Consider the following 26,337-nt stretch of genomic DNA (forward strand, 5'->3'; position numbering starts at 1 on the left):
GTCCACAAGGGCGTTTCCTCATGGAGGAGTGAACCAGCCCTGGCATGTACTGAGCTGTGGCCCCCATTCCGCAGAGCGAGTCCTTCTTTTGACCTGGAGGTGATCCTGTGTCCTATTTTACAGAGGGCTGTCCAAAGACAGTCATTTATCTGAAGGGCTGACTAGTTCAAGTCCTGCATAGTGAAGAAGAACCCTAAGAAGGCAGAAATAGCACCTGGACTTATAGCACTTGCTCACAGTCTTTTTTTGTTCTATTTCTGCGTAGACTAATTTCTTTCTACATTTGCATCTGCCCACAGAAATTCATGTGTGCAGATTTTATGCAAATTGACCTCCACTTTGTGTGTGATGTGACAGAATCCCTCTATGTGTGACCATGTCGAAGTGTCCACCTTGTCTGATCTAGATGTGGTCTCCCCTCTCTCGCTCAGATCATGAAGTACGCCGAGCAGAGGATCCCTACCCTGAATGAGTACTGTGTTGTGTGTGACGAACAGCACGTCTTCCAGAATGGATCCATGCTGAAGGTACTACTCTCAGTCTCTTAAGTTCAGGGTTGTGGGTTCGAACCCCATGTTGAGGTTGGATTAGATTGTCTGAAATATACTCAGAGTCGCAAAGTGATTTCATGCTCTTTATTCAGCTCATAGTGGTGAGGAGGAATGAATGAATGTCCCCTCAAAGCATCTGCTTTATATACATTATTTACACAATGGGCTGCACATGATTGGCTAATTCCGGAATTCTACTGTAAGCCAATCAGGTTGTGGAATTCACTTCTATCTGGAGCATGATTGGGTGGTTCCTGCCAACCAATCATACTGCTGCATTGTTCTAGGACCAATCAGACTGCTGCATTCTGAATCCTATTGTTCTAGGACCAATCAGACTGCTGCCTTTTGGATCCTATTGTTCTAGGACCAATCAGACTGCTGCCTTTTGGATCCTATTGTTCTAGGACCAATCAGACTGCTGCAGTTTGGATCCTATTCAACTCAGTACATAACATTGTCCTCAAGGTCCCTTCCAAATCCATGATTCTCTCTCTCTTTCTCTCTGTCTGCCAGTATGAATGAATGTTTAAGTGTGTGTGTGTGTGTGTGTGTGTGTGTGTGTGTGTGTGTGTGTGATTCCTAAGAAATACTGATAAAACCAAGAGACTTTAAAAACAAGTCTACATAATAAAATGATCAAAATAAAAATAAACTAGCAGCTTCACACCTGGCACACACCTGTGCGGGAATTCTAAGAAAACAAAAAAACAACAACAGTGCTATTTCAAAACCAGTGGTTAAGTCAGGGCAGTTTTGAATGGAGCAACCCACCATCTTGATTCAAAAGGGCATCCAATCACATCCAAACAGATTTCTGGAGCCACTGGGTAAAATTAGGTTATGATATATTAAGAGCCATCCAAATGCATAGTGAACAAAAACTTTCCAAGATATATGGTAGAATCTACCCCTTTAAAACAGTTTTTGTGTATTCAACAATATTTACATAATGCTTAATTAAAATCCAAAAAACTCCCTAACCCTCTGACTTATTTCCATAACATATTATAAAATGCTCAGAAGAAAATATAAATCCAAACTGGGGGAATTGTCATTGTGGGAAAGGTTTTCTTCACCGGTTATAAAATCCCTGAGCTCAAGAGTTGAAGAACTTTGTGGTCCTTTCGTTGGATTTCTTGGTGGGGGAGCTGAGTGGACGCTGGAAAAAATGGGGGGGCGTTGTGTAGTCTTTGATTTGTCTTGGTTAAAAAAAGAACGGAGGCTCTGGAGGTCATGTTAATGGAGCATAAGGCAGGGGCAGCCCTGCCATTGGGCAGAGCGAGGCAGCTCCCTGGGTTCTTGGATCAGGGACCTTCTGCATGCAGAGTTATGGTCTCTCCTGGCCATCGGTGGTGGCCTCAAGGAAGTGTTATCCTGGCATGCAGACGGACTTTGGCACCTCTCTCTCTCTCTCTCTCTCTCTCACACACACACACACACACACACTAGTTCTGCGGCTTTTAAAATCTTTTATTTTTGCCTTTCTTCAGCCAGCTGTGTGCACACGGGAGCTGTGTGTCTTCTCTTTCTACACTCTGGGTGTGATGTCCGGTGCTGCGGAAGAGGTGGCCACAGGAGCAGAGGTACAGGGGCTAGGATGTTGAGCTGGAAGGGAGGACTGTCTGGGGCCAAAACTGGGAACCAAACAATAATCAAGGGCTCGCCTACAGCCAGGGCTCATTCTCGAAAGTTCTCTTTCTGTTGTTCTTCTGGTGTCACTCTTTCATTCATGCAAGTGTGACGGCAATAAAATTAATGGTGTCGTTGCAATCTATGGAAGCTGACTGAAGAAGCAAGGATTCTGTACTGTATAGAAATTTATTCATGTATGCGACTACAGCGGCAAGAATGTTACTTGCCCCAAAACGGAAAGAAGAAGTCCCAGCAAAAGAAGAATGGATTTATGGAATATGCAGAAATGGCGAAACTTACCAGAAAAATAAGAAATCAAGATAACAATTTTCTTTTGTAAAAGAATGGAAATGGTTTCTTGAATATTTACAAATAAATTTTAAACAGATAAGAACATTGGTGGGATTATTGCAATAACCTGCAGTTTTATAAGAGTATCTATTTAAAGTAGATGAACAAATGAGCAAATTAAGTTAATTTGGATATGCAGAAAATATTAAAAATAAATTTAAGGAACTGCAGAAAGAGGGGGAAGGAAGTAGGGTTTTGAAATGATTGTAAAATTATTGAAATGTATAAAATTGAGAATTATTATTATTATTATTATTATTATTATTATTATTAATAATAATAGAAGCAGCAGAAGCAGCAACGATTGACCGGGCAGCTACAATGCTGTACATAAAAAGAGAGCTGGGGCATAGTGATTTGTATGTTGTTTTCATGAAGATGTGCCCTTTAAGGCATACTTTAAACTATGCACTTTATCCTAGTACAGTGGTACCTTGGTTTACAAATTTAATCCGTTCCAGAAGTCTGTTCTTAAACCAAAGCATTTTTAAACCAAGGCGTGCTTTCCCATAGCAGCGGAGGACTAAATTTACAAATGGAATACACTCAACAGGAAGCGAAACATGTTCTTATTCCAAGGCAAAGTTCACAAACCAAAACACCTACTTCCAGGTTTGCAGCGTTCTTAATCCAAGTTGTTCATACAGTAAACTAAGACATGTTCTTAAACCAAGGTACCACTGTAGATGTTTTTTATACACGTTACCTGGTGGAAGAAGTGCATTACAGAAGCCTGAGAAGTGTGAATTTTGATGGACAGCTGTGCTTCAGTTCAAATATTGTTTTGAAAAGTGTGAACTGGATATATTTGCCTTTAAATGTGAATGGAATCAAAGCTCTCCTTTGTCACTATGGATGAGTATGCCTAGCCGCTCACTGAGAAGGGTGGAAAAGCTTTATTGGAACATCTCCCTGGGAATGCGGCCTCAGAAGCTATCCATCCCCACGTGGAAGCTTCTCAGCCCTGTTGGGTTGTAGGACTCTGGTTTTCATGAAAATTAAACAATGCCCCGTTGCCTCTGTCTGGACAAGTCAGGATGGAGATGAGATGAGGTGTTGGGATCTGCCCTCTTCAGTTCCTTCTCTCTTTCAGGTAGTGGACCTGCTGGTGGCGATGTGCCGAGCTGCCTTGGAGTCTCCCCGCAAGAGCATCATCTTTGAGCCTTACCCCTCTGTTGTGGACCCCAGTGACCCTAAGACCCTTGCCTTCAACCCCAAGGTTGGTGTAAGGTAGCAGGCCCAGGGCTGCGAGGGATTCTTAAGACTGGGGTGGGACCCATGATATATGGAGGCTGGCTCCATAGGGGAGCCTTGCAAGCAGAAAGCCTTGCTCTCCAACAACTGGTATTCAGAATCAATACTGTCTCTGGCAGAGAATAGTTAATTCTGGAGCATGCTTTGCATACGCTGGGACCTTCTCAACACTCAGGCCATGCAGTTTCCTGGTAATGGGTCCAGGGAAATAGGGCAGAGCTATTTGTGTATCTGATGCATATTCTCTCTCTTTTTCCTGACACACAGAAAAAGAACTATGAGAGGCTGCAGAAGGCTCTGGACAGTGTCATGTCGATCCGTGAAATGACCCAAGTAAGTGCAAACAAATTTTCTCTGCATCTTGCCCTTGAATGAATGAATGAATCTTTATTTGCGTCAGCCACTGGCCATAGCAACAAAACAACAATACGATATACAAAGAATAGAAATAAAAAGTCAGTTATATAAAATACATTTTAGGGTTTTGAATCAATAGTCAAATAGGGGATCTTATTCTGTTTCCCCCAGCTGAAAACCTTGCAAACTTTGCTGTCACCTGCTCATCTTCCTCTGCCAAGAGAAAGGACACTCTGGCAGCGGCTGGGTGACCCGGAATGGACAATAAAAGAGGGGTGATAATCTCATTCCTCGTCTTTATAAAGAGTGCAAGCCAAAAGGGTATGCGCCACCGATTCGGTACTGCCATCTCCACAGGGACATAAGCGTTTTCGTGTGGAATCTGTTGGAATCATCCCTCAAGTGCAGCTGACAGCAATACATTCAATCTTGCGAGAGTAAAAGTACATCTATATTTTAGAATAGGACCCGGGTGGCACTGTGGGTTAAACCACAGAGCCTAGGACTTGCTGATCAGAAGGTTGGCGGTTTGAATCCCCGCAACGGGGTGAGCTCCCATTGCTCGGTCCCTGCTCCTGCCAACCTAGCAGTTCGAAAGCATGTCAAAGTGCAAGTAGATAAATAGGTACCGCTCCAGCGGGAAGGTAAACGGCGTTTCCATGCGCTGCTCTGGTTTGCCAGAAGTGGCTTAGTCATGCTGGCCACACGACCAGTAAAGCGAGATGAGCGCCACAACCCCAGAGTCGGTCACAACTTGACATAGTGGTCAGGGGTCCCTTTACCTTTATATTTTAGAATTGCTAGATTATGCAGATGGGGTGCCAGAGAGTTGAAATGGGAAGGTGGAAAATAGTCATACCATGGGCAAAATTTCCTTATGGTGGCCAAGTTGTTCTGACACTCGATATCATTTAGGCCTTTTCTTCATCTTGTCTGCTCCTCCCCTTTGTGTCTGAAGTGACTTAAGACCATCACTAGGCAGGGATGCTTGAATTACTGCCTGCCCCGATGTTTATCCCAAGAACGCCTAGAAAACTTGACACAATGCATAGAAATCTCTGCCCCAAGCCTCCGTTTGAGTGTGTAAGGTTTTGTAACGGAGCGAAACGGCTTGTCTACTCAGAGTGAAGGCAAGAAACATCACCGTCACTCTGATTTGACTTTGTGATTTGTGCTCTGACTAGGCTGTGTGTTGCCATGATGCTATCACACTGGCTGTGAACCTTGATTGGCTGGATCATGTAGCAAATGAGAATAAACAACAAAATGCTGCTGACAAAATGGTATTATGAAGGGAGATGGATGGGATGAACTGTCGAGAAAATGTAAGGTTTGGGGAAGCCTTTCAAGAGAAAAAGTTGGGTCCTGGAAAAATATCTGCCGACAGAATTTTTTGGTATATTTAAAGCAAGGCAAATGCGTAAGAGAAACTGGGAGTTGGCAAAGACAAAGACAGAGAAAGCGTTAAAAAACCCAAACTTCTATGTTCCAGGAAACCAATTTAAAGCCACATCACCCTTCCTATCAGGGCCTTTTAATTAATTATTGGTGTGAATTCCTAGCTCGGGTGAGATGTTCTGTTTGTGATTATAACCAGGGCTGGATTTAGATTTGATGAGGCCCTAAGCTAATGGGGCCCTTTATATGTCCAGCTGTCCTTTGTCAACAACAAATTGCCGTTGTTTTTTGTGTTGAATATATGCTGTATGGTAATTTATGGACCTAATAGGCATCTAAAACCATTTGCACATAACAAATAGGAGCCTACACAACACTAAACACTGTTGCTGTATGCAGGTTTTATTTTTTTTTGTTTTTTATCTTATATTTTGGAAATGTACATCTATTTTTTTCCTTTTAAATTTTTTGGGGCCCCCCAAGAGAGGGGGGCCCTAAGCTATAGCTTGTTTAACTTATACATAAATCCGGCACTGATGATAACCCTGCTGCAACTGCTCCTGCTGCCCTTTCTCCACAGGGTTCCTACCTGGAGATCAAGAAACAAATGGACAAGTTGGACCCTCTGGCCCATCCTCTCCTGCAATGGTAAAGAAGCAGGGGACCTCGTGGACCCGGGCACAGTGCAACTGGGGCAGGGGGGGGGAGGCGGGAAGACAGACACAATCTAAGCAAGATCAAAGCAGGCCACAGTTTTATTGATCCCAGTGCCATAGGCTTGGCATAAGCAATGGGCATGTATCTGCTACGGACTGCAGTGGAGAAGGCTGGGCGGGTGCTGCTTTTGTGCTCCCCAAGCAGACCAGGCAACCAAAGTCTTCTCTCTGGTCTACCTCAGAAGCCCTGCCTCCTAGGAGCCCGGCAACAGAGCTGATGGAGTTTCAACTCCACCCAGAACATGCAAAGCTCCTTGGCCAGGGTAGGAGATACCTGATGCTTCCTGAAGACATCTGAAGGCAGCCCTCTTCAGGGAAGCTTTTAATGTTTGATGCACTACACCAGTGTGGTATAGTGGTTAAGAGTGGTGGACTCGTAATCTGGGGAACCGGGTTTGCGTCTCCACTCCTCCACATGCAGCTGCTGGGTGACCTTGGGCTAGTCACACTTCTCTGAAGTCTCTCAGCCCCACTCACCTCACAGAGTGTTTGTTGTGGGGGAGGAAGGGAAAGGAGAATGTTAGCCGCTTTGAGACTCCTTCGGGTAGTGATAAAGCGGGATATCAAATCCAAACTCTTCTTCTTCTTACTGTATTTTAATATTTTGTTGGAAGCCACCCAGAGTGGCTGGGGAAGCCCAGCCAGATGGGTGGGGTATAAATAATAAATTATTATTATTATATTATTATTATTCCTGCCCTTTCCCCCACCAGTGGTGGACCCTGGGGTCTCAGGTTTCAGCGGTGCCCTGCGCGACACCAAAATTCGGTGCCCCCTCCCTGCCCCTTGCCTCCTAGTCTACAACATAGTTGTAGCCCCCCTGTGATGCCCTCTCGTCTTGGCACCCAGTGTGACCGAACTGGTCACGCTCTGCTAAAACCACCTCTGTCCCCACAAGCATGCTGGGCCGCAACGACTGCCCCCGGGAAGATGGGAACAGGAAGGGGGATTGTTGTGCGAATATTGCCCAGTGCCAGGGGAAAGAACAGCACATGGTACAGTGAGTGACTGGAGCATAGGCAAGAGCCATAGCTCATTGGCTGGGTCCCAGGTTCAATCCCTGGCATCCCCAGGGAGGGCTAGGAGGGTCCCTTGCCTGGAACACTGGAGAGCTGCTGCCAGACAGTGTAGACAGTATTGAGCTAGATGGACCCAATGGTCTGGCAGGGCATAAGGCTGCTTCATTGCTTCCTGGTAGATTGTCATCCCCAGTGGCTATGAGATCCAAAGCAAGCTTATTGCTTTTAACTACACCCCGGCTTTCCGAAATCCCTCCCCACTTTTTGAAATTTTAAAAAAGCAATTCCTATAATCACAATTTTTCAAAAAGTAAAAAAAGAAAGTGTCAAAATGTAAATGGAACACGTGCAGAATTACAATAGCAAAAAATGTTTGCACAATTTAAATAATATTTATTTATTTACTTAGTTAGTTAGTTAGTTAGTTAGTTATTTCCCGCCCATCTGGCTGGGTTTTCCCAGCCACTTTGGGCAACTTCCAACAAAATATTAAAAATACTATAAAACACCAGACATTAAAAACTTCCCTAAACAGGGTTGCCTTCAGATGTCTTCCAAAAGTCAGACTGTTGTTTATTTCTTAGACATCTGATGGGAGGGTGTTCCATAGGGCGGGCGCCACTGCCTTTCATTCTGTTTCAAAAGGGATAGAAGTGCAGGAATGGATAGTGAGTGGAGAATAGACTTTGCTCCCCAACGGCTGTGAGATCCTAAGCAAGACTGCTTGGAGTTACAGCACAGAAAATCTTGACCTCTGGGGTCCAGAGGGATGCCCTAGATGTAATCTCCGTCCTGAGATTGCCTAATTCTAAAGGGTTTCACAGCACCAGATCGCCTTCTTGGGAGGTCTTTCTGCCTAACTGCCATCACACCACAGGCCTCCCCAGATGCAGATGTGCTGATAGGTTGCTCCACTGGAGCGCATGGCATGGCACCAGTGGCAAGGGCTGCGGTCTTCTCATCTGGCCTTCAGATTGACCAATGGCAGAGTGAGCATGCTTTTGCCGCCATGCTAACAGGTTCTGTGTCCTCCCTAGGATAATCTCCAGCAACAGGTCTCACATCGTCAAGCTACCTCTCAGCAGGGTAAGTGAGCACTCCTGCGTTCAGCCATCCCATCCACAAGGTGTGACATTGTGGGGAGGGGCCATAGCTCAGGAGCACCTACAAGACTTACCATATTTTTTGCTCCATAAAAAGTAAGGGGAAATGTAATAAAGGAGGCTGCCTGGGAGGGGGGAGGTAAAGACCGCAAACTTGCAAGGAGAGGAGACAGGAAGACTAAATCAATGAGGAGAGAAATTAGAAGAAAAGGAGGAGCAAAAAACTGCTCCAACTAAGGAAAAGACACTAAGGCAAACAAGAGGGAAGGGAGTGTTGAAAGGAAGCAGCTGATCGGTGGGATTGGGAGAGAGATACAGGAGGCTGCCTGGGAGGGGGGAGGTAAAAGCCCATGGATCCTCAGGATTTTTACATTGGGTCACCTCAAATTCACCATTAGATCACATAGCCTGCACCAAAAAAATCACGCATCCACTGTTTCGTGGGGCTGCAATGGTGCAAAAATGTGGTTACAAAGCACGGATCCACATGGATCCTCAGGATTTTTGCATTGGGCTCCCCCAAACTCACCGTCAAATCACATGTCTGTGGCCACTGCATGAACCACAAAAATCATACATCCACTGTTTCGTTCAGAATATTTTTTTTTTCTTGTTTTCCTCCTCTAAAAACTAGGTGCGTCTTATGGTCAGGTGCGTCTTATGGAGTGAAAATACAGTAATCTCTAGGATAGCTCAGTTGGTTAGAGTGGGTTGCCAATAACGCCAAGGTTGCTGGTTCGATCCCTGTATGGGACAGCTGCATATTTTTGCACTGCAGGGGTTGAGGGGTTGGAAGGAGGGTGTTGAGCGACTTCTCTCTCCTCTCAACTCCCACCTAGTCCAGTAACTCCCCCCTTCAAAGGGGCTGAGGGGGCAACTGCTCCTGTGCTAACTGACTGGGCACCTCAGCCTCTTCCGTCTCTTTGGGATGACAGTTTTGAGCGGGAGAAGCGCTGCCTCAGCTCTCACGGTCACTGCCACAGTCGCCGGCCATGCTCTCCCCCCCCACCCCGGTTTTATGTAAGTGCAAAGTGGGGAGGACAGAATGAGAGAGACACAAAATGAATCAGTTGGCCAGGTCTGCCTTGTGAGTCTCTTCTGCCTCTGCTTCACCCGTTATAATTCTTCCCGCCTACCGCTCCCCAGTTTTGTTCTGTCCCTACCCTGAGCCTAATTGGCACCTGCTGCTGTTATGGGCCCTTGCTTAGATGCACAAGCCCAGCTCCCATTCCTTCTGCCTCGCCGTTGGCTAGTGGAGTCCGCCTGCTGCTGTCCCAGTCGTGGGGGCTGCTGAAACGATTTCTGAGGTGCAGCTCAGCTGCATCAAGGCCTCGGACAAGTAAAGAGCGGAAATGTTCTGCCCCTAAGAATTTTGCGCCCGGGGGAACTGGCCCTGTGCAGAGGCGAAGCTGCATGCTCCGCTTCTGGTGGCGGAGAGCAGGTGGGGGCATGGCTGGCACCCCCTAGGAGCGTGGCGCACATCCCGGGGGTGTGGCAAGCCGCCTGTGAGGGCATGGTGTGCCACCCGCAGGGGCATGATGCATGTTCTGGGGGCATGGTGCACCACCTGTGGGGGTGTGGCACCCAGCGTGCGGGGTGTGTGTGTGCGCACGGCGCGTGTCTGGGGGAGGGCGCCGTGATGGCACCCTACTGGAATTGTGGTGCCAGGGGTGGTCTGCTCCCTCCGCACACCCGTTCCTCTGCCAGTGCCCCGTGCCCCCACCCACCCACGATATACCACTGCTTGGGTGCCCTGTGTAATTAGCAAATGGTCAGGATGTGAAGGCAAGCTTTCTAAGTTATGGGACATTTTAAAATGAAAATAATAATAGGGAAAGGAGGCAGTTGGTTCTGGAGGGGGAGGAATAAACTTCCTTGCATGATGGCCCTCTCTCTCTCTCTCTCTCTCTCTCTCTCTCTCTCTCTCTCTCTCTCTCTCCTTCTGCTTTTGTTCCTTCTCCTGGCTGTCCCTCTCCGTTTCCTGTGGGTCTGTTTCCCTTGGTAGCAGCTGAAATTTATGCACACCTCTCACCAGTTCCTCCTTCTGAGCAGCCCCCCTGCCAAGGAAGCCCGCTTCCGAACAGCCAAGAAGCTCTATGGCAGCACTTTTGCCTTCCAGTAAGTTGGACACCCCACTGTTTTGTTTTATTTTATTTCCCTCAGGCTAAAAGCTTGTCGTTCCTTGAAATAGCGTTTCTTGGCCTTTGTCCTGCTTCTCTTCAAATCACTGCTGGAACCTTTAAAAATAATATATGCTGAAAGGGAATTATAACACTTTTAAGCGGAAAGTGTAAAAATAAGTTGCAGTGTGGCATGTTCGTGGCTGGTCGACCCTTTCTCGGGATACTCTGTTCCTTCCCCACCCCCAGATTCCCATTTTCTCTCTCTAGATACTCAGCAGTCTGTGGCCACTGCCCTTTGCTTTGGCTATAAGGAATTTTAGTATCAAGTTCGAGGTTCCCCTATACTTGCAGATATTTCCCTCTTGCACATGAACGCATAAAGATTCATCCCAAGAAAACAAGTCTGCTACTGGCCTTTGTCAACCTGGTGTCTTCCAGATGTTGACAGACCACAACTTCCATCAGCCTCAGCCAACATGGCCAATAGTCAGGGACGAGAGTTGTTGTTAAAATCACCTGGGGGGCATCAAGTTAGGGAAGGTGGGTCTCTGGGATTATATTGAATATCCACTCTTTTCTTCAACAAGGGACTCTAGGTTGCCCTTGGGGTCCTTAGATGGTCTCTCATCCAGGTACTTACTAGCCCCAGGCCTCCTTAGCTGCACAATGTTCTTCCAGGCAATGTCTTTATCTGCTGCCTATTGCACCTGTTCTGAAAGGCACCCTGTGTTTTCATTCTGCTGCTTTCCAGCATGAAATTTGCTGGGGGTTTGCACGAGTGCAATTGCGCAAACTCCGAAAGTGAAAATATTACAGATTTGAAGAGGATAAACTTGTGCAAAGTTTAAGGGCTGTCCCAGCATTCTCCCTCCCTGGCGCAAGGGTTTCCCTGCCCACTTGTGGAAACCTGTTGTCAAACAGACCGTGCAGCCTATTGTACAACAGAGTTATCAGAGAACTATTTATGCATTCCCATAGGCAACAGTGTTCATCTGATACAAAACATTTTGCCAGTGGAACAAGGATTCTGCTCAGTGGCTTTTAACTTAGCGCTGTGCAGAACTAACCCTAAGCACCTTGAATAAAATAGCAAACTCATTTATTGCTTGCATAGCTGAGTTTCTATCCCACCCCCAGCTCCAAATTTGAATAGTTTTTTTAAAAAAATAAAGATACGGTCTGGATATAAAGGTGTCCAGAGACAGGGGACGTTCCTGTGGATGCACAAGCTCTAGGGAATGGAATAAACGTGCCACCATTTTAAATCTTTTTTTATTGTGTGTGTTGGCCTGGGGCAAGGCCAAGTGCTGGCGAGCTGAACCATTTCTCTCCCCCCGCAGTGGCTCTCACATTGAGAACTGGCACTCCATTCTGCGCAACGGGCTGGTCAATGCATCCTACACCAAACTGCAGGTAAGTGACTTCCACAGACTCCTGCTACTCCCCATAGCTAGAACAGCCCCAAGCAGTGGAGCCACCCCAGCAACCTTCGTCATCCCTCAACCAGCCCCCACCTGCCTGGTTTTTTCCTTACAATCTGTCCAGGAGGTGGCCATGACAGTGAGTTTCCTCCTCCTTTGCCTCAGTGTCCCCTCCTTCTACAACTCTGCGAGGAGGAGGATGGGGACAAAACTAGGATTAGCTGGCTCCTCCTGCCATTGGCTCTGGCTCCACCTCCTCTTGGGCAGGTCCGGCCCACCCAGGAGGCAGGCTGAGGCAACCGCCTCGGGCAGCAGAACCAAAGAGGCAGCACCCCACCTCACTGCCTCTGCCACCGAAATCTAGCAAGAGCTCATGCTCTCCATGAGATCTTGCAAGGGCTCTGCTAGTTCTCATGCGATCTCACATGACCCGGAGGACAGGGGCTTTGGCAGCTGGGCAGGGCCTTCCCATTTCACTTCCAGCGGCAAAACAAGATGATAATAATAATAATAATAATAATAATAATAATAATAATAATAAATTTATTATTTATACCCCGCCCATCTGGCTGGGCTTCCCCAGCCACTCTGGGCGGCTTCCAAAAAAATATTGAAATACTGTAATACATCAAACATTAAAAGCTTCCCTAAACAGGGCTGCCTTCAGATGTCTTCTAAAAGTCTGGTAGTTGTTGTTCTCTTTGACATCTGGTGGGAGGTCGTTCCACAGGTCGGGCGCCACTACCGAGAAGGCCCTCTGCCTGGTTCCCTGTAACTTGGCTTCTCACAGTGAGGGAACCGCCAGAAGGCTGCCCATGTCCAAAGGGCACAAACTGCCACTTGGTCGGCCTGGGGGACATAGCACACCTTGGGTACAGTCCTCCCTCCCTGTACTGCTCAGGCAGATCCCAAGACTCTGATCCACTCAGTGGGGTTGGCTGGGCAGTGCATGGTTGCAACAGGCTGCTATCCTGCCATATTTGCACTGCTGTGGGCCTTGGGAACAAGCAACAGCACAGCGTCTCTGAAGGCCAGAATTGCTTCTTTGAGGAGTCAGCTCTTAAATAGTGGGAAAGATGGACGAAGGACACAGCTCTGTTGGATTCACATCTCTTTATTCCAGCAGTTAGAACTGCTCCTGGAGTCAGACTGACTGCAGCCTAGCTGACTGTTTTATATAATACTAAGTAACTTGTAACGGTAACAGCTTCCAACTAGCTAACCAATCAGTGAGTGACAGTTCTCAATCCTTTATTTGCATACTGGTGGCCCTGAGTGAGAACTGCAGCTAATCTTAATGCACAACACCAGCCATCCAACACTGGCCAGCAATTCTGCCTCTCTACTGGGGGCTCTTCCAGGAACCAGCCCACACCCCACAACTTCTGCATTTCTTTGTCAGTATTTGTATACTGCTTTTCAGCTGCAAAGCAATTTGCAATAACAGAGCCTGGCCTTTAACAGTTTTTTTTTTCTATCCTGCCTTTCCTCCAGTCAGCTCAAGGTGGCATACATGATCCCTCTGGCCACCCCTACCCTACAGGTCCTCACAAGAGCCCTGTGAGGTAGGTTAGGCTGAGAGAGAACGATTGGCTCAAAAGTCACCCAGCAACCTTTTGGGCTACGTGGAGATTTGAACCCAGCTCTCTGCAGTCCTAGTCCAACACTCTAATATCAGAAATGTTTAAGTGGGTGACATTGCTGCCGTAATAATATAGATCTGGAAATACCAGGTGCTGTCTGTAACGTTAAACAATGGTATCACACGGCTCCTCTGTCCTGGGAGGTGGTGCCACCAAATTCGGGGGGGGGGGGAGGGCAGGGCCAAGCATCTGTTTTGTGTGCGAAAGGATGCAGGGTCAATCCCTGGCCTCCCCAGGTAGGGCTGGGAATGTCAGCCATTGGAAGCCCTGGAGAGCCACTGCTGGTCAGTGCAGTTAGTATTGAGGTAGATGCACAGGAAACTGGTCCAGGAGGGCAAATGGGGCACTGCCCCACCAACTGTCCCAGTTAGCCCCTACCTGCCAGCTGCCCTATTACCAGTCTAGGAAGTGGCACTGCTGGGTGGTTTGTCTCAGTGTGGCCCTTGTCAAACTCAGCCGGGAGGAGAAGACTACTTGGCTCTGCCTGTTCTAGCTCCCCCTGCTGTTGCCCTCCTGCCTTACACCTGCCACGAGTCATCGCTGGCTAGATAAACCAATGGTCTGACTTGGCGTTAAGCAGCTCCCAGTGCTCCTATGTGCTGGCAGGGGCTATCAGGTGCTCCTGCTCCTGCCTCCTTCTGCCCTCAGCAGATGGCCTCAATAGATCCCCATCTCAGCTGGAGTCAGGGGCTGTACCCCTGTCCCCCTGTCCTGGTCCTCTCTGTTTTGAAAGCAAAATATACCTTCTTCTGCTTAAGGAAACACCAGTCTTCTGTGGTTAGGCTTGTACGCACATCCGTGATTAGTAGGTGGCTCTGAATGGAGCTAGGACGCGGGTGGCGCTGTGGGTTAAACCACAGAGCCTAGGACTTGCTGATCAGAAGGTCGGTGGTTGTCACTCCGCGATGGAGTGAGCTCCCGTTGCTCGGTCCCTGCTCCTGCCAACCTAGCAGTTAGAAAGCACGTCAAAGTGCAAGTAGATAAATAGGTACCGCTCCAGCGGGAAGGTAAACGGCGTTTCTGTGTGCTGCTCTGGTTCGCCAGAAGCGGCTTAGTCATGCTGGCCACATGACCCAGAAGCTGTACGCCAGCTCCCTCGGCCAGTAAAGCGAGATGAGCGCCACAACCCCAGAGTTGGTCACAACTGGACCTAATGGTCAGGGGTCCCTTTACCTTTACTGAATGGAGCTGCCTGGCAAAGGGAGCCCACCCCACCCTCCGCTTCGATGAACAATGTGTGTCACTTATTTCCAAATGTGTGAAGCCAGTCCTGCTGCACAGGGTGATGGTCCATGGCACCCCTGCTGTCTGCCCCCAAACCCTGCCCTGGTGGCACAGTTGAATACCTCTCCCATCCGAGGTAGGCTCAATACCAGTGAATGGTAATCTCCAGTGAGGACACTTGCTGTTGCCCTCAGGTCCTGTTGGGGCATGCGCTTGGCCACTATGAGATCAGGATGCTGGGCCACGTGGGCCTTTGGCCTGATCCAGCAGATCCTTTGTACATCCTTACGGGAAAGACAGACAGACCCCAGGGTTTGCTGATGCTCGCACCGTGCTACGCCCCCTTCCCTGGCCTGCACTTTCCCCCCAAATTATTTTTGGCTCACATTGGTGTTTTCCTGCAAGCTGCATGGAGCAGCCTATGGCAAAGGCATCTATTTGAGCCCCATCTCCAGTATTTCCTTTGGATATTCAGGTAAGCGGCTCTCTTTGTCCCCTTCCATCTGTCAGTGCACCCCTTTGTCCTGCAGACATGCTTGCCGCGCATCCAAGAGCCGCTCCCCCCACCCCCGCTGTGTGTGTTTCTCCATCCACATGCTGAGCTCCTGGGGAGATTAAAATTCTCAGGGTGATGGTCGTGGTGGTGGTGGTGGTGGTGGTGAGATTGGCTGCCTATGTGTGTTGCCTGGCTGTGGACGCACGTAGCCTTGCAGGCATTGTCTTGAGATTCAGCTAGGCCCAACCGCTGCCTGGAGCTGGGATTGTTATAGAGTAGACCTTGATGGTGATCTCCCTAGTTTCTCCTCTGGGCACCCAAACTCAGTGGAAGGCATAAGCCCTTGATGTGCCTTCATCACAGCACTGATGGGCTGCAAGCAGGCCTGATGTTCTCTCTGTCCCCAGGAATGATTTCCTTCCATTGCTTGGGAGAGGTGCGGGCCATAGGAATAGGTGGCTTCTCTGGTGCTTATCGTGTCAGACAAGTTTGGTGTTTTTGTATCGTGTGCATGAGAAGGAAAGTGATAAGACTTAAGTAGCACACCTTCATTTCTTCCATCTCAGGTAGAAGGCAGGGCAACCTTTATCTGTGTTCTCCCTTACCTAGTGGATGATGTGAGCTTCTGTTGAAGAGACGTGCTGATGAGCTTGCTACTTGAGCTGAGACTGTAGCTCGGTGGTAGATCCTTATGCCGTAGTTCCTGGGTTCAGTTCCCAGACTCTCCAGTTAAAGGATGTTGGGAAGCTGTGCAGATGAAGACTCCTGGAGAGCTTCTCCCAATCAGCATAGACCGCACTGGATAAGGGCTGAATGTCTGTCTTCTCATTGCTACATCTTTGGAGATCATGGGCCATTGTTTGTGTCTCTGGGCTCGTTTGCACCATCCTCCCTGCACAGACTGTACCAGCAACTGGCAGAATTCCTCGCTCATGCAAGCAGCCGGTCCTGGTACTCGGTGTGTTGCTGTTCTTACTCTCTTTATTGTCAATGCAGGGATGGGGAAAGGCCAACACAGGATGCCCTCCAAGGATGAGCTGGTGCAGAGGTATAACAGAATGAACACCATCCCCCAGGTATTCTGCACAACACTCTAAGCTTTCTTTATTTCAGCAATACACTTTGGAGCAGGGGAAAGAGTAGCCACCTGAATGAATATTGCGAACCACTGGTGGTCCAGGGGCAGGAATTTGGGAACCCCTGCTCTAGTCCATGGAGCCCTCCAGGCCTCTTTGTTCGGACACTGGGACTCTCCCTCGGCCACAAGTCTTTTCATAAGCCCTGTCCCCTCCTTGAGTGCTTTTGCCTGACTGAAATAGGTCATTGAACTCTTGCTTGCCTGGGAGGGTGAAGAGAGAAATGGCCTGTGTGTTTGTGTGTGTAGAAACCTCTTGACTTTTTCATGACTGGAGTGTCATCTGTTGTAAGGTGGAAGTCATATCCATTTGCTCTGCCCACTTTGGCAACTGTCTCCACTCACGATGGGCGTATGAGGCTCCTGGAAGGCTGCCCTGAGAGGATGTGGTGACCCTAGGCTTTCAAAAGCTTCTCCACCTCTGGTCTGTGTAACTCTAGATCTCTCTGGTTTGCGTGCAGACTCGATCCATCCAGTCCAGGTTCTTGCAGAGTCGCAATCTGAATTGCATCGCACTTTGTGAAGGTGAGCGATGGGGCGAGAGAGGCACGTCAGCCAATGTCTCTCCCTCTCTTGGAGCTCCTTTCTCTCCACATCTGTCCTGCCTGAGCCCAAATGCAGGCTACCATGCCCATGCAAATGCCAATTTAAGGAATGTATGCCGGGGAAACCTGAAGCTCATCTTGCCTGGTCACACCAAAGGTCCAGCAGACTGTCTCCAACAGCAGCCAGTTCCATGCCCTTAGAACAGCATTTCCCAATCTGGTTCTCTACAGTTGTTCTGGACTTCAACTCCCATCAACCCCATGTGAGCTTGCCCAGTAGTGAGGGGTGGTGGGAGCTGGAGTCTAGCAACATCCGGACAGCACAAGGTTCTTCGTTCCTGCTCTACAAATGAGGAACATTCTTTTTGTGTGAAAAGCGTCAGAAGTGGTATAGCAAGCAGGAACAAAGGATGGCAATGTATGGGATAAGAATCAGACTCATTGGTGTCTTTTTCCCCCCTCCTGGGAATGACAATATTCTGTTAGTATGAATTGCTAGAGTTGTTCAGGGTCTAGCCTGTCTCTAATGCACATCTATGTGCACGTACATCAGATGAAGGGAACCTTTGCCTTCAAAATGTTGCTGTAAAACAACTTCCATCAGCCCCAGCAAGAATGACCCATGGTGAGGGATGATGGGAGTTGCAGTTTGGCAACAGTGGAGGGCGGTGGGGGGTGGGGGACGGAGAAGGCTCTTCACACCAGATGTATGTGAACCTTAAGGCCCCAAGGAAGGAAGGAAGGAATATATATTAAAAGCAGAACAAAATAGAAAAAATTGACTCCAACATTTTTGATTCAGAAGCATCCTTCTCTGAGCTTGGAGACTACATATTTATAATTTTCAGGGCTAATTACTGTTGATATTGCCATCCTCCATTGGTTTTGTTTTTTCTAATCCAGGGATGAAGAGCCCTGTGGCCCTCCGAATGTTGTTGGATTCCAACTCCTATTATCCCCAGCCATCATGGGCAAGAGTCAGGGATGATGAGATTGTAGTCCAGCAATATCTGGAGAGCCATGGGTACCCCATCTCTGGTTTGTCTTAATCTGGTACCCGTAACCAGTGAATTCCATTAGTGAAATTATGCATTTTCCTTTGGTTTATCCTGAAACCTTTGACAATCTGTTTCATTGGATGGTCCTCCATTCTACTATGTCACAAGCAAGAGGATTGAGGCTACTGACTGCCCTTCCCTCCCCTGTCCATAACTGCATAAGTGGGTCAGTGGGAGGCAATATCCAGGGTTTCTGGCGCCAAAGTACCTGATCATCCTGGTTAGTGGGTGATATTGGCAGGCCTTGTGTGTTGTGTTCTGATTATGAGAAGACCAATGCCTTTCTCATTTGCAGTGATCACGTCAAAGGATCTCCAGAAGCACGGCAACATCTGGGTGTGTCCAGTGTCGGACCACGTCTGCACCCGCTTTTTCTTCGTGTGAGTGGTCACATTTCCTGGGTAGGGAAAGGGAAGCTGTTCTATTTTGCAGAATAGGGAGATGGCAATGCCCAGGCTGTAGCCCTGGGCAGTGCCACCTTACCCACTGGGATTGGCAATAGCCCTGCACCATCTTGAAAGGTACGGTGGAAGAAGGCAATTTCTGAAGCAGTTTCTGTCTCCCTCACAGGTATGAAGACGGCCAAGTTGGAGATGCCAACATCAATACTCAGGACCCCAAAATCCAAAAGGAGATAATGCGTGTGATTGGCACTCAGGTCTATACAAATTGAGGGGGTGGAGGACCCTGTTCCTTCAGCTTGTGCCAATGTTGCCCCTGCCCCTCCATGGGTAGAAGGGAGCCAGAGGTCAGAGGCTGCCAATGAAGCGATGATAACCCTGGCTGGATGGAGACCTGGATCCACAGGAGGGGGCAAAGGGGCAACCAGCGTCATTTCTGGGCAGCAGAGGCCCCGGGAGCGCCTCTGGAAGGGTGGAAGCCTGCACCTAGAATATACAGAGAGACTTTCCAATGGGGGAACTTGGACCAAATCCCAAGGACAGTTGGGGTGGCTGACTTTGCGCTCCCGCGTTTACAGTGACAACATTTTTAACAATGAAAACAAGCAAAAAACAAACAAACAAGAAGAGACAGAGAGAATGGGAGAGAGTGAGAGAGCGCAAATGGTTTTAGCTTGTTAAAATTCTCTTTAAAAAAAGAAGCTCTGATTGCACCTGCACAGACTCTGTGTGTGTGTGTATATGTGTGTTTGCAGGCACTTGTGTGTGTGCCCAGCAGATGTCCCATTTCCTTTATTTCCTTTTGCCCATGAGGTCAGACCTGTGACCTCGATGTGACCTGTTTGTTGTGTGGTCATCCTGATGGGTTTGCCCCAAACTTATCCACAGGTTAGACGGTGCCCCATCTTTAAACTGAATATTCATTCTGCTTCCTTCACGGGGAGGTTGTAAGTCGACATGAAGCATTCATCCTGATTTGCTTGCACCCTGATTCTGCAACTTCCCACTAATCAGTTTTTTATCTCACACTTTTTAATGCATTTCCCTGTCACTCTCCTAACTGCAAGAAGTCAGGGGTTTTCTTTTCTTTCTTTCTTTTTTAAAAAAAATATTTTCTTGTGCCAGAGTATTTTAATCCACTTAAATTATACGGGCCTATTTTCCTGGTATGCGATGGAATCCCTCCCACAAAATACTCTCTGTCTGGAAGTGGCCAAGGGCACCAAACCAAGCATGATATGTATTTGTGTTGTCCGTGTCCACTTGTGCTTGTGCTGGCAACCATTGGAAGTGGTTGGGCAGAAGGCAGGGAGACAAACAGCAGGTGGCGCCAGAGCCGATGACAGACTGAGCCAATGAATCCTTCTTTCTGTTCCCTTCTGTTAGGGCAACTGTGAGGCAAAGGAGCAGGAAGCTGACAGGCAGTGCCACCCTCTGACTGACTGCAAGTAAGAAGTCAGGCAGGTGAGGGCAGATCGAGGATGTGCCTCATTCACCTAGATGGATTAAACTCCACTGGCAGTAGATCCGAAAACTGTGGCTTTGGGTCTATACGTTGGACAGTGGCCTCTTCCAAACAACCTGTTCATTAGGCATTCATCCTGATTTGTCCACAGGCGAGGTTGTAAGATCAAGCAAGTGTTTGGCCACACTTTCAAGTGCATTTTCTGGTCCCTATTGCAAAAATTCCCATTTTTATGATGATGATGATGATGATGATGATGATGATGAAGGGGGTTTATTGCTGTAGAGCACCACATCATTTCAGTTGTGCAACCTGAGTTTGCCAGCATGTGGCTGGATCCCGTCTGAGAACAGCGACCGCCTTGAAGTGCCCAGTGTTTTAGATCTCCGTCGCTCTCCCAAGCTGAATTGTGTTTGAATGAAAAAGAGACCACCTCTTTGTATACGGGATGCTGCAGATGTGAAGAAGGGAACTTGTCTCACTGAAAAGCAGCTCAGTGGTAGACCACATGCCTTGCCTGCAGAAGGTCCCGGTGGCAGGTGGTGAGAAACAAGGGCAGATGCTGGCCGATAAGTTGGCTACTCTCTCTGTTCTCTCAGGAGATCATATTGGAGGCCCAGCAGGTCCCACCGGCAGCCTGCTGAGGATGCTGGGTGTTTATTACCCAGGGCCTGCAGAGTAGATCATACTGGGTTAGATGTGAAAGTGCTTTGCTGGGTGCTGTGGAGCTGCAATCCTTGTTTCCCAGCAGATTAGCTGCTGGGTGTGGGAAGGCGAATGTGGTGCAAAAGCACCTGCAGGAGCGCCAGATCTCCCTCTTCCTTCCCTCTTCCCATTCCAGTAAACAGTGGTGACCCTCCTGCAAGGAAGTGAGCATAGTGGCTCCACCTCAGCCAGCGAGATGCTTCTGGATAGATGGAGAAATATGTTGATGGGCCCAGTGTCAGGCAGCTTTCCTGGGGTGCTTTTAGACACCTGCATTATATCCATGGCATATGTTGAAAGGGCAAGTGAATCCCATCACAGTGAGGATGGAGCAACTCCCCTAGTAAGGAAGCGTTTGGAACTTTTTTAGTTTAGAGAACAGGCAAGTAATCTGCGATGTGATGGAAGCATACGAAATCATTCACGGTGTAGGGAAAGTGGGCAGAGAAAGGTTGTTATTCTGTAACACTAGAACTCACGGGCATCCAATGAATGTTGGAGGATTTAGGGCAGACAAAAAACCAAACAAACTTCTTCACACAGTGCATAGTTAAACTATGGAACTCCCTCCCACAAGAGGCAATGACGGCCACCAATTTGGATGGCGGCAAAGACTATTGATTGGCTTTTTGTAAACCATTTTGAGGTGTGTGGGTTTGTTAGGTTTCTTTTTTACAATCAAGCGGTGTACAGTGGTACCTCGGGTTACATACGCTTCAGGTTACAGACGCTTCAGGTTACAGACTCTGCTAACCCAGAAATAGTACCTCAGGTTAAGAACTTTGCTTCAGGATGAAAACAGAAATCACGCAGTGGCAGCAGGAGGCCCCATTAGCTAAAGTGGTGCTTCAGGTTAAGAACAGTTTCAGGTTCAGAACAAACCTCCAGAACGAATTAAGTTCTTAACCCGAGGTACCACTGTATACATTTAAATAAATGACTGCCAACCATGATGGCTGCGATCTGTACCCACTGAGGGATGCAGGTGGAGAGAGAGCTGTTACGTTCAGGTCTTGCTTTGAAGCTTCCCACAGGCATCTGGTGGGACAACAGGATGCTGGGCCAGATGAGCCCTTGGTTTGATCCTGCAGGCTTGCTCTTCTGCCCCTTCAACAGCCATGGCTTCCCACAAAGAATCCTGCATCTACATTATGTCAAGGGCTATGAGAGTTGTTAGGGAACCCTCTTTTTCCCTCCATGGAGATATAATTCCCAGACTGATTTTACGATCAACCTCCCCTTCCTAGGGAACTCTGTGAATTGGAGCTGTGGGCAGGTAACAGGGGTCTCCTTACAGCTCCCAGCACCCTTGGCTCCCAGGATTCCTTGGGGGAAAGTGACAACCACACTGCTTTCAATTTTTAGTGTGGATGCAGCCTGTGTGTCTCCTTCATCTCTCCTCTGCCCCCAACAAGGCTGTGTGTGTGTGTGTGTGTGTGTGTGTGTGAGAGAGAGAGAGAGAGAGAGAGAGAGAGAGAGAGAGAGAGAGACTCACAGGTACACTGTACCATCTGTTTACCTGCACACTCTCAACGTGTGTGGGACAACAGCTCTCAATCCTCCAGGGGGTGGATAAGGAACCCAAATGCAATCTTATCTGCAAACCTTTAAGTTTGCACCATTCAAAAATGGCTGCCAGTCTCTATCTGGGATGGATTCGTTTGAAGGGCATGGCGAAGCATATGTGCTCAGGCGAAGGATGTATGATGGCGTGACTCAAGTTACAGGTCCACATGGACTGTAGCAGCTCAGCAGTAGATCACAATTTGCAGGCTCAATCCCTGGCATCTGAAACCCAGAAGCACCCCTGCCAGTCAATGCAGAGACAGTACCGACTTGCATGGACCAGTGGTCTGACTTCCGATGATCTACTGAAGCAAAGCAGAGTCCCAAGACTGAGGCTGCCTTCAGACAACCATAGAATTGAGGAGTTGGAAGGGACTCTCAGGTTCATCTAGTCCAACCCTCTGCAATGCAGGAATCTCAACACGCAGCCCCCCATCCAATCTGAAACCATTCTAGATCCTAATTAGCTTTACAAACATGCTTGTAGTTTTATTGCTGCACCACTAAGATTTCCCCCAGCATTTCCTTACCTGATAACTTCCATATTTTACATGATCTTTCACATAACATTCTAGCCACTTCTGAAAAACGAGCAGAATCGAGCAATTTATAATTCATTTCCAGGTTATTTGCTTCTCTCCACCCTCCCCCTCAAAACCCCAAAATCCGTTTGCAACCCCATTAACCAAGAAAATCATGGGAGTTTGGTACTGCAATTTCATGTGATGAAATTTGGGGCGGTATTCTAGCATTCGGTATTTTCCTGCTGCACAAAATTTAGCATGGCATGGTGGCATGTCGAATAAAAAAGCCACCGTTTCATAATGCAACTGGCAATGCCGTGCAGGAGTACATTAGAAAGTGGAATAAAAGTGCTAGCATTATAATCAGGAAGACTTAATCCCCATATTTACTTTTGTGGTTTGTGAAGACTTCACAGCGCCAGTGGGTGAAAAGGGGATTAGAAAATACCCTTGTTCCCCCAGTTGTCAGTAAGCACATCAAGATTCCTCTTGTGCAAAACCGTATTTGATTCATCAGTACTGGGAGCTGCCATATACTGAGTCAGACCAATGGTCCATCTGGTTCACCTACAATGACTGGCAGCATCTGGCTCGGGTTTCAGGCAGGCGATTCCCCCAGCCCTACCTGGAGATACTGGGGATTGAACCTAGGACCTTTCACATGCAAGACACATGCTCTGCCATTGAGCTATGGCCCTTCCCCCAAATGGCTCAATGACTAGGGGCTAGGCTGCGCCATGACTAGGGGGTAGCCTGATCAAATGCTGTGGAGCCTTCTCTTCTGCACCTGCTAGCTGACACATTGCTCTTGCTGAAATGTCCTCTTCTACACAACTATTAAAGGAGCCCTGTCTGCTCCTTTATCTGGTCACATTAATAGTGCTCAGGCTAGCAGTTTACATGCCAAGCAGTACCACCCATGGATCCTTACACGGGTGCAAAGGGACCTGTTGTGTCATCACCAGGGCAATTAACGCTTCAGTCCTACAAGCTGCTGCCTCAGCAATTGGATTCCAGGGACTAGCAATGAATCGTGGCAGTTTTAGAGATGCTGGAACTACAAATGTGGCTATTTGGAGGGTTTGTGGCATCATTTTGCCCAGTGGAATAGAAGATCAGGGTGAGGATTCTAGAGCGCTGGTTATTAACAGCAGCTTTAATAGGGGGTTTCAGTTGGGAGTGGGGTGAAGAGCAAGGAATTCCAGGGGCCTGAAGAAATATTTATTTCAGGCCTGACACATTTTGGAACAACCCTTTGGGGACACATTTTAATAGCAACCATAGGAGTTGGCGGAAACCCTCGCCAAAGACCTTCCTTACCTGGATTGCATGTCAGAGCCCACGCAGAGGCAGCAACGCTGGTGGTGGGTTCTGGCAAGACCTCACAATATCTTACGGAGTGCACAAGATACTGGGAGATTTCAGCAATACCTTGCGAGGGTTCAGTGAGATCTCTCTGGAAACTGCTGCTGCCTCGCTTTTCTGTTGGTGACAGAGGCAGCTGAGTGGGCAGGGTACCTAGGCTTACCCTGCTTGAGGCCACTACCTCAGCACACCTCATGGGTGTGCTAGCCCTGTGTTTTCCCAAAGGATTACTCTGAAATGTGTTCTCTGTGAGAAAGTTTACTCCCATGCCTAAGTAAAGTTACCCAGTTTGGCTTCTGTAGACTTTTTAATAACTAATACACCATCTAATCTGCCAACCTAGCAGTTCGAAAGCACGTCAAAGTGCAAGTAGATAAATAGGTACCACTCCGGCGGGAAGGTAAACGGCATTTCTGTGCGCTGCTCTGGTTTGCCAGAAGCGGATTAGTCATGCTGGCCACATGACCCGGAAGCTGTACGCCGGCTCCCTCAGCCAATAAAGCGAGATGAGCGCCGCAACCCCAGAGTCGGCCACGACTGGCCCTAATGGTCAGGGGTCCCTTTACCTTTACACCATCTAATGTTGATCTCAGGGACGTAGAACCTTTGGATTTTCAGGTTTAGCTGGGCTACAACTTCCAGCATCCCCAGCCATTGGCCATGTTGCCTGGGGCTGATGTGAGTTGAACCCCAGCAACATATGGAAGGCAACAGGTTCCTGATCCCTGCATTATAGGATTACATAATTACTCTTCATTCCTGTTCTCCATCTGCTAAAGAAGCCTGTACCTTTCACCTAAGGATGGAAGCAGAACTAACAGTTGGAAGGTCTTTGGTTCAATGGTACAGCAATTGCTTCACATGCAGAATGCCCCAGGGTCAACCTCTGGCATCTCCAGGTAGGGATGGAAAAGACTTCTCCCTGAAGCCTTGGGTAGCTGCTGCCAGTCAGTGTAAACATTACTGAAGTAGATGCACCAATTTGTATTTAGGAATATAGCTGCCTTACACTATCTCCTAGTGATGCTTTCCCTGATTTTGTAGTCATTTTATTTTATTTTATTTGAGGTTCAGAGAACAACTCTCAATAAGAGACTCACACACGAACAATCCGGGCAAATTCCCACTGGACTGTGCTTTATTTCAGTCTAAGCAGAATATCATTTAACTACAGAGCTACAGAGATAACAATGTCCATTTTGTCTTTCTTTATTATACTACAAGAAATCATAAGAAAGATCCGTCAAAAGAATCGTAAATCCACTGGAATGCCAAAACTGCTCCCCCTGCAAACCCCGGGAGGCAGCGTTCCTTTTTGGAATGGCTGAAACAGAAAGCCCATTTGGGGTGGGGCAGGGCAAGATGCCTCCCCCCCAAAGTAGTGGAACTCGGTGGGAAAAGACACATGCGCAGAGGCCAGCAAGTGTTGTCCTCCTGAGACCCTGGTTGGGCAGGTAGCCTTCCTACATAAAACCAAGACTGACCAGGAAGAGAATAGTAGCGCAAAGGAATTCATTAGATCTTAGCTTTTTGGTGAGTCATCAGTAGGAGTCAGCAACAGCCTTTGTCCTTGGGCATTTATCTGGGGGTGTACTGGGCCTTCAACCCTCTTTATGTGCCCCAACTATCCTTGGGCAATAATTACTTACCTCTTACTAGACTTCCCACTTGCCTTGTTCCCCTGGCTTTTGCTAGACCCAGGTCACATTTTTGGAGTGCCTAGGACAATTTTGTCCTGTCAAAGTTCAGGGGTGTTGTCAGGAGGTTACTCAGAGGGTCCAAGCCCCGTATCTTTTGCTCTGGGTTCTAAATCTCCTGCCTCTTCAGCATCAATGCAGTGCCAACAACAGCCCACCCACTCACCATCTTGAGACCCAAATTTGCATTTGTACATATGAATCAACATACGCAAATTTGTGCCACAAGCCTGTGCCCTGAATCTTTTGAGTATCTAGTGACACCCCTGCTGAAGCCACCAATTTTAGAATGTGGTAAGAATGCAAGAGCACAACCCGATTCTTTTTTGGGTGGCTGCACCACTGTAAGAACTGTGAGATAGGCAGGACTGAAGGAGTCTGAGTGGGAATCTCTGCCTGCCCCAAAGACCCTCATTTTGGGGCAAAGTTAAGCAGACACAGTAAAATTGTGAGGAACATCTGGAGGGCACAAACCTCCTCACATTTCCTCCCAATGCAGCACAACAGATTTCCACCCATTTCCACCTCCCCATGCCTGGGTCCGGGGTTATCAGGTGAGACACTGCAACAAGGAATATGCATGTA

The 26,337-nt window shown here is 48.0% G+C and overlaps 1 protein-coding gene across 5 annotated transcripts in view; it reads left to right on the plus strand.

Moving 5' to 3' along the window:
* PARP6 (poly(ADP-ribose) polymerase family member 6) overlaps positions 1-19,143 on the plus strand; it is a 52,288-nt gene extending 33,145 nt beyond the window's left edge. For 2 of the 5 annotated variants that reach the window (XM_083586585.1, XM_083586587.1), the window contains exons 11-23: positions 432-527; positions 2,045-2,137; positions 3,631-3,756; positions 4,059-4,124; positions 6,127-6,194; positions 8,319-8,367; positions 10,390-10,502; positions 11,848-11,920; positions 15,201-15,270; positions 16,288-16,367; positions 16,888-16,951; positions 18,325-18,409; positions 18,600-19,143. In XM_083586585.1, the coding sequence (XP_083442711.1) occupies positions 432-527; positions 2,045-2,137; positions 3,631-3,756; positions 4,059-4,124; positions 6,127-6,194; positions 8,319-8,367; positions 10,390-10,502; positions 11,848-11,920; positions 15,201-15,270; positions 16,288-16,367; positions 16,888-16,951; positions 18,325-18,409; positions 18,600-18,702 (1,086 nt within the window). In that variant the 3' untranslated portion in view covers positions 18,703-19,143. The remainder of the gene's footprint in view (positions 1-431; positions 528-2,044; positions 2,138-3,630; positions 3,757-4,058; positions 4,125-6,126; positions 6,195-8,318; positions 8,368-10,389; positions 10,503-11,847; positions 11,921-15,200; positions 15,271-16,287; positions 16,368-16,887; positions 16,952-18,324; positions 18,410-18,599) is intronic. The other 3 variants (XM_083586586.1, XM_083586588.1, XR_014541659.1) reach the window with 2 other exon arrangements.
* The last annotated feature ends 7,194 nt before the right edge of the window (positions 19,144-26,337 follow it).

The sequence above is a fragment of the Podarcis filfolensis genome (genome assembly GCF_964270895.1).
Source record: "Podarcis filfolensis genome assembly, chromosome: 14".
Lineage (NCBI taxonomy): Eukaryota > Metazoa > Chordata > Lepidosauria > Squamata > Lacertidae > Podarcis > Podarcis filfolensis.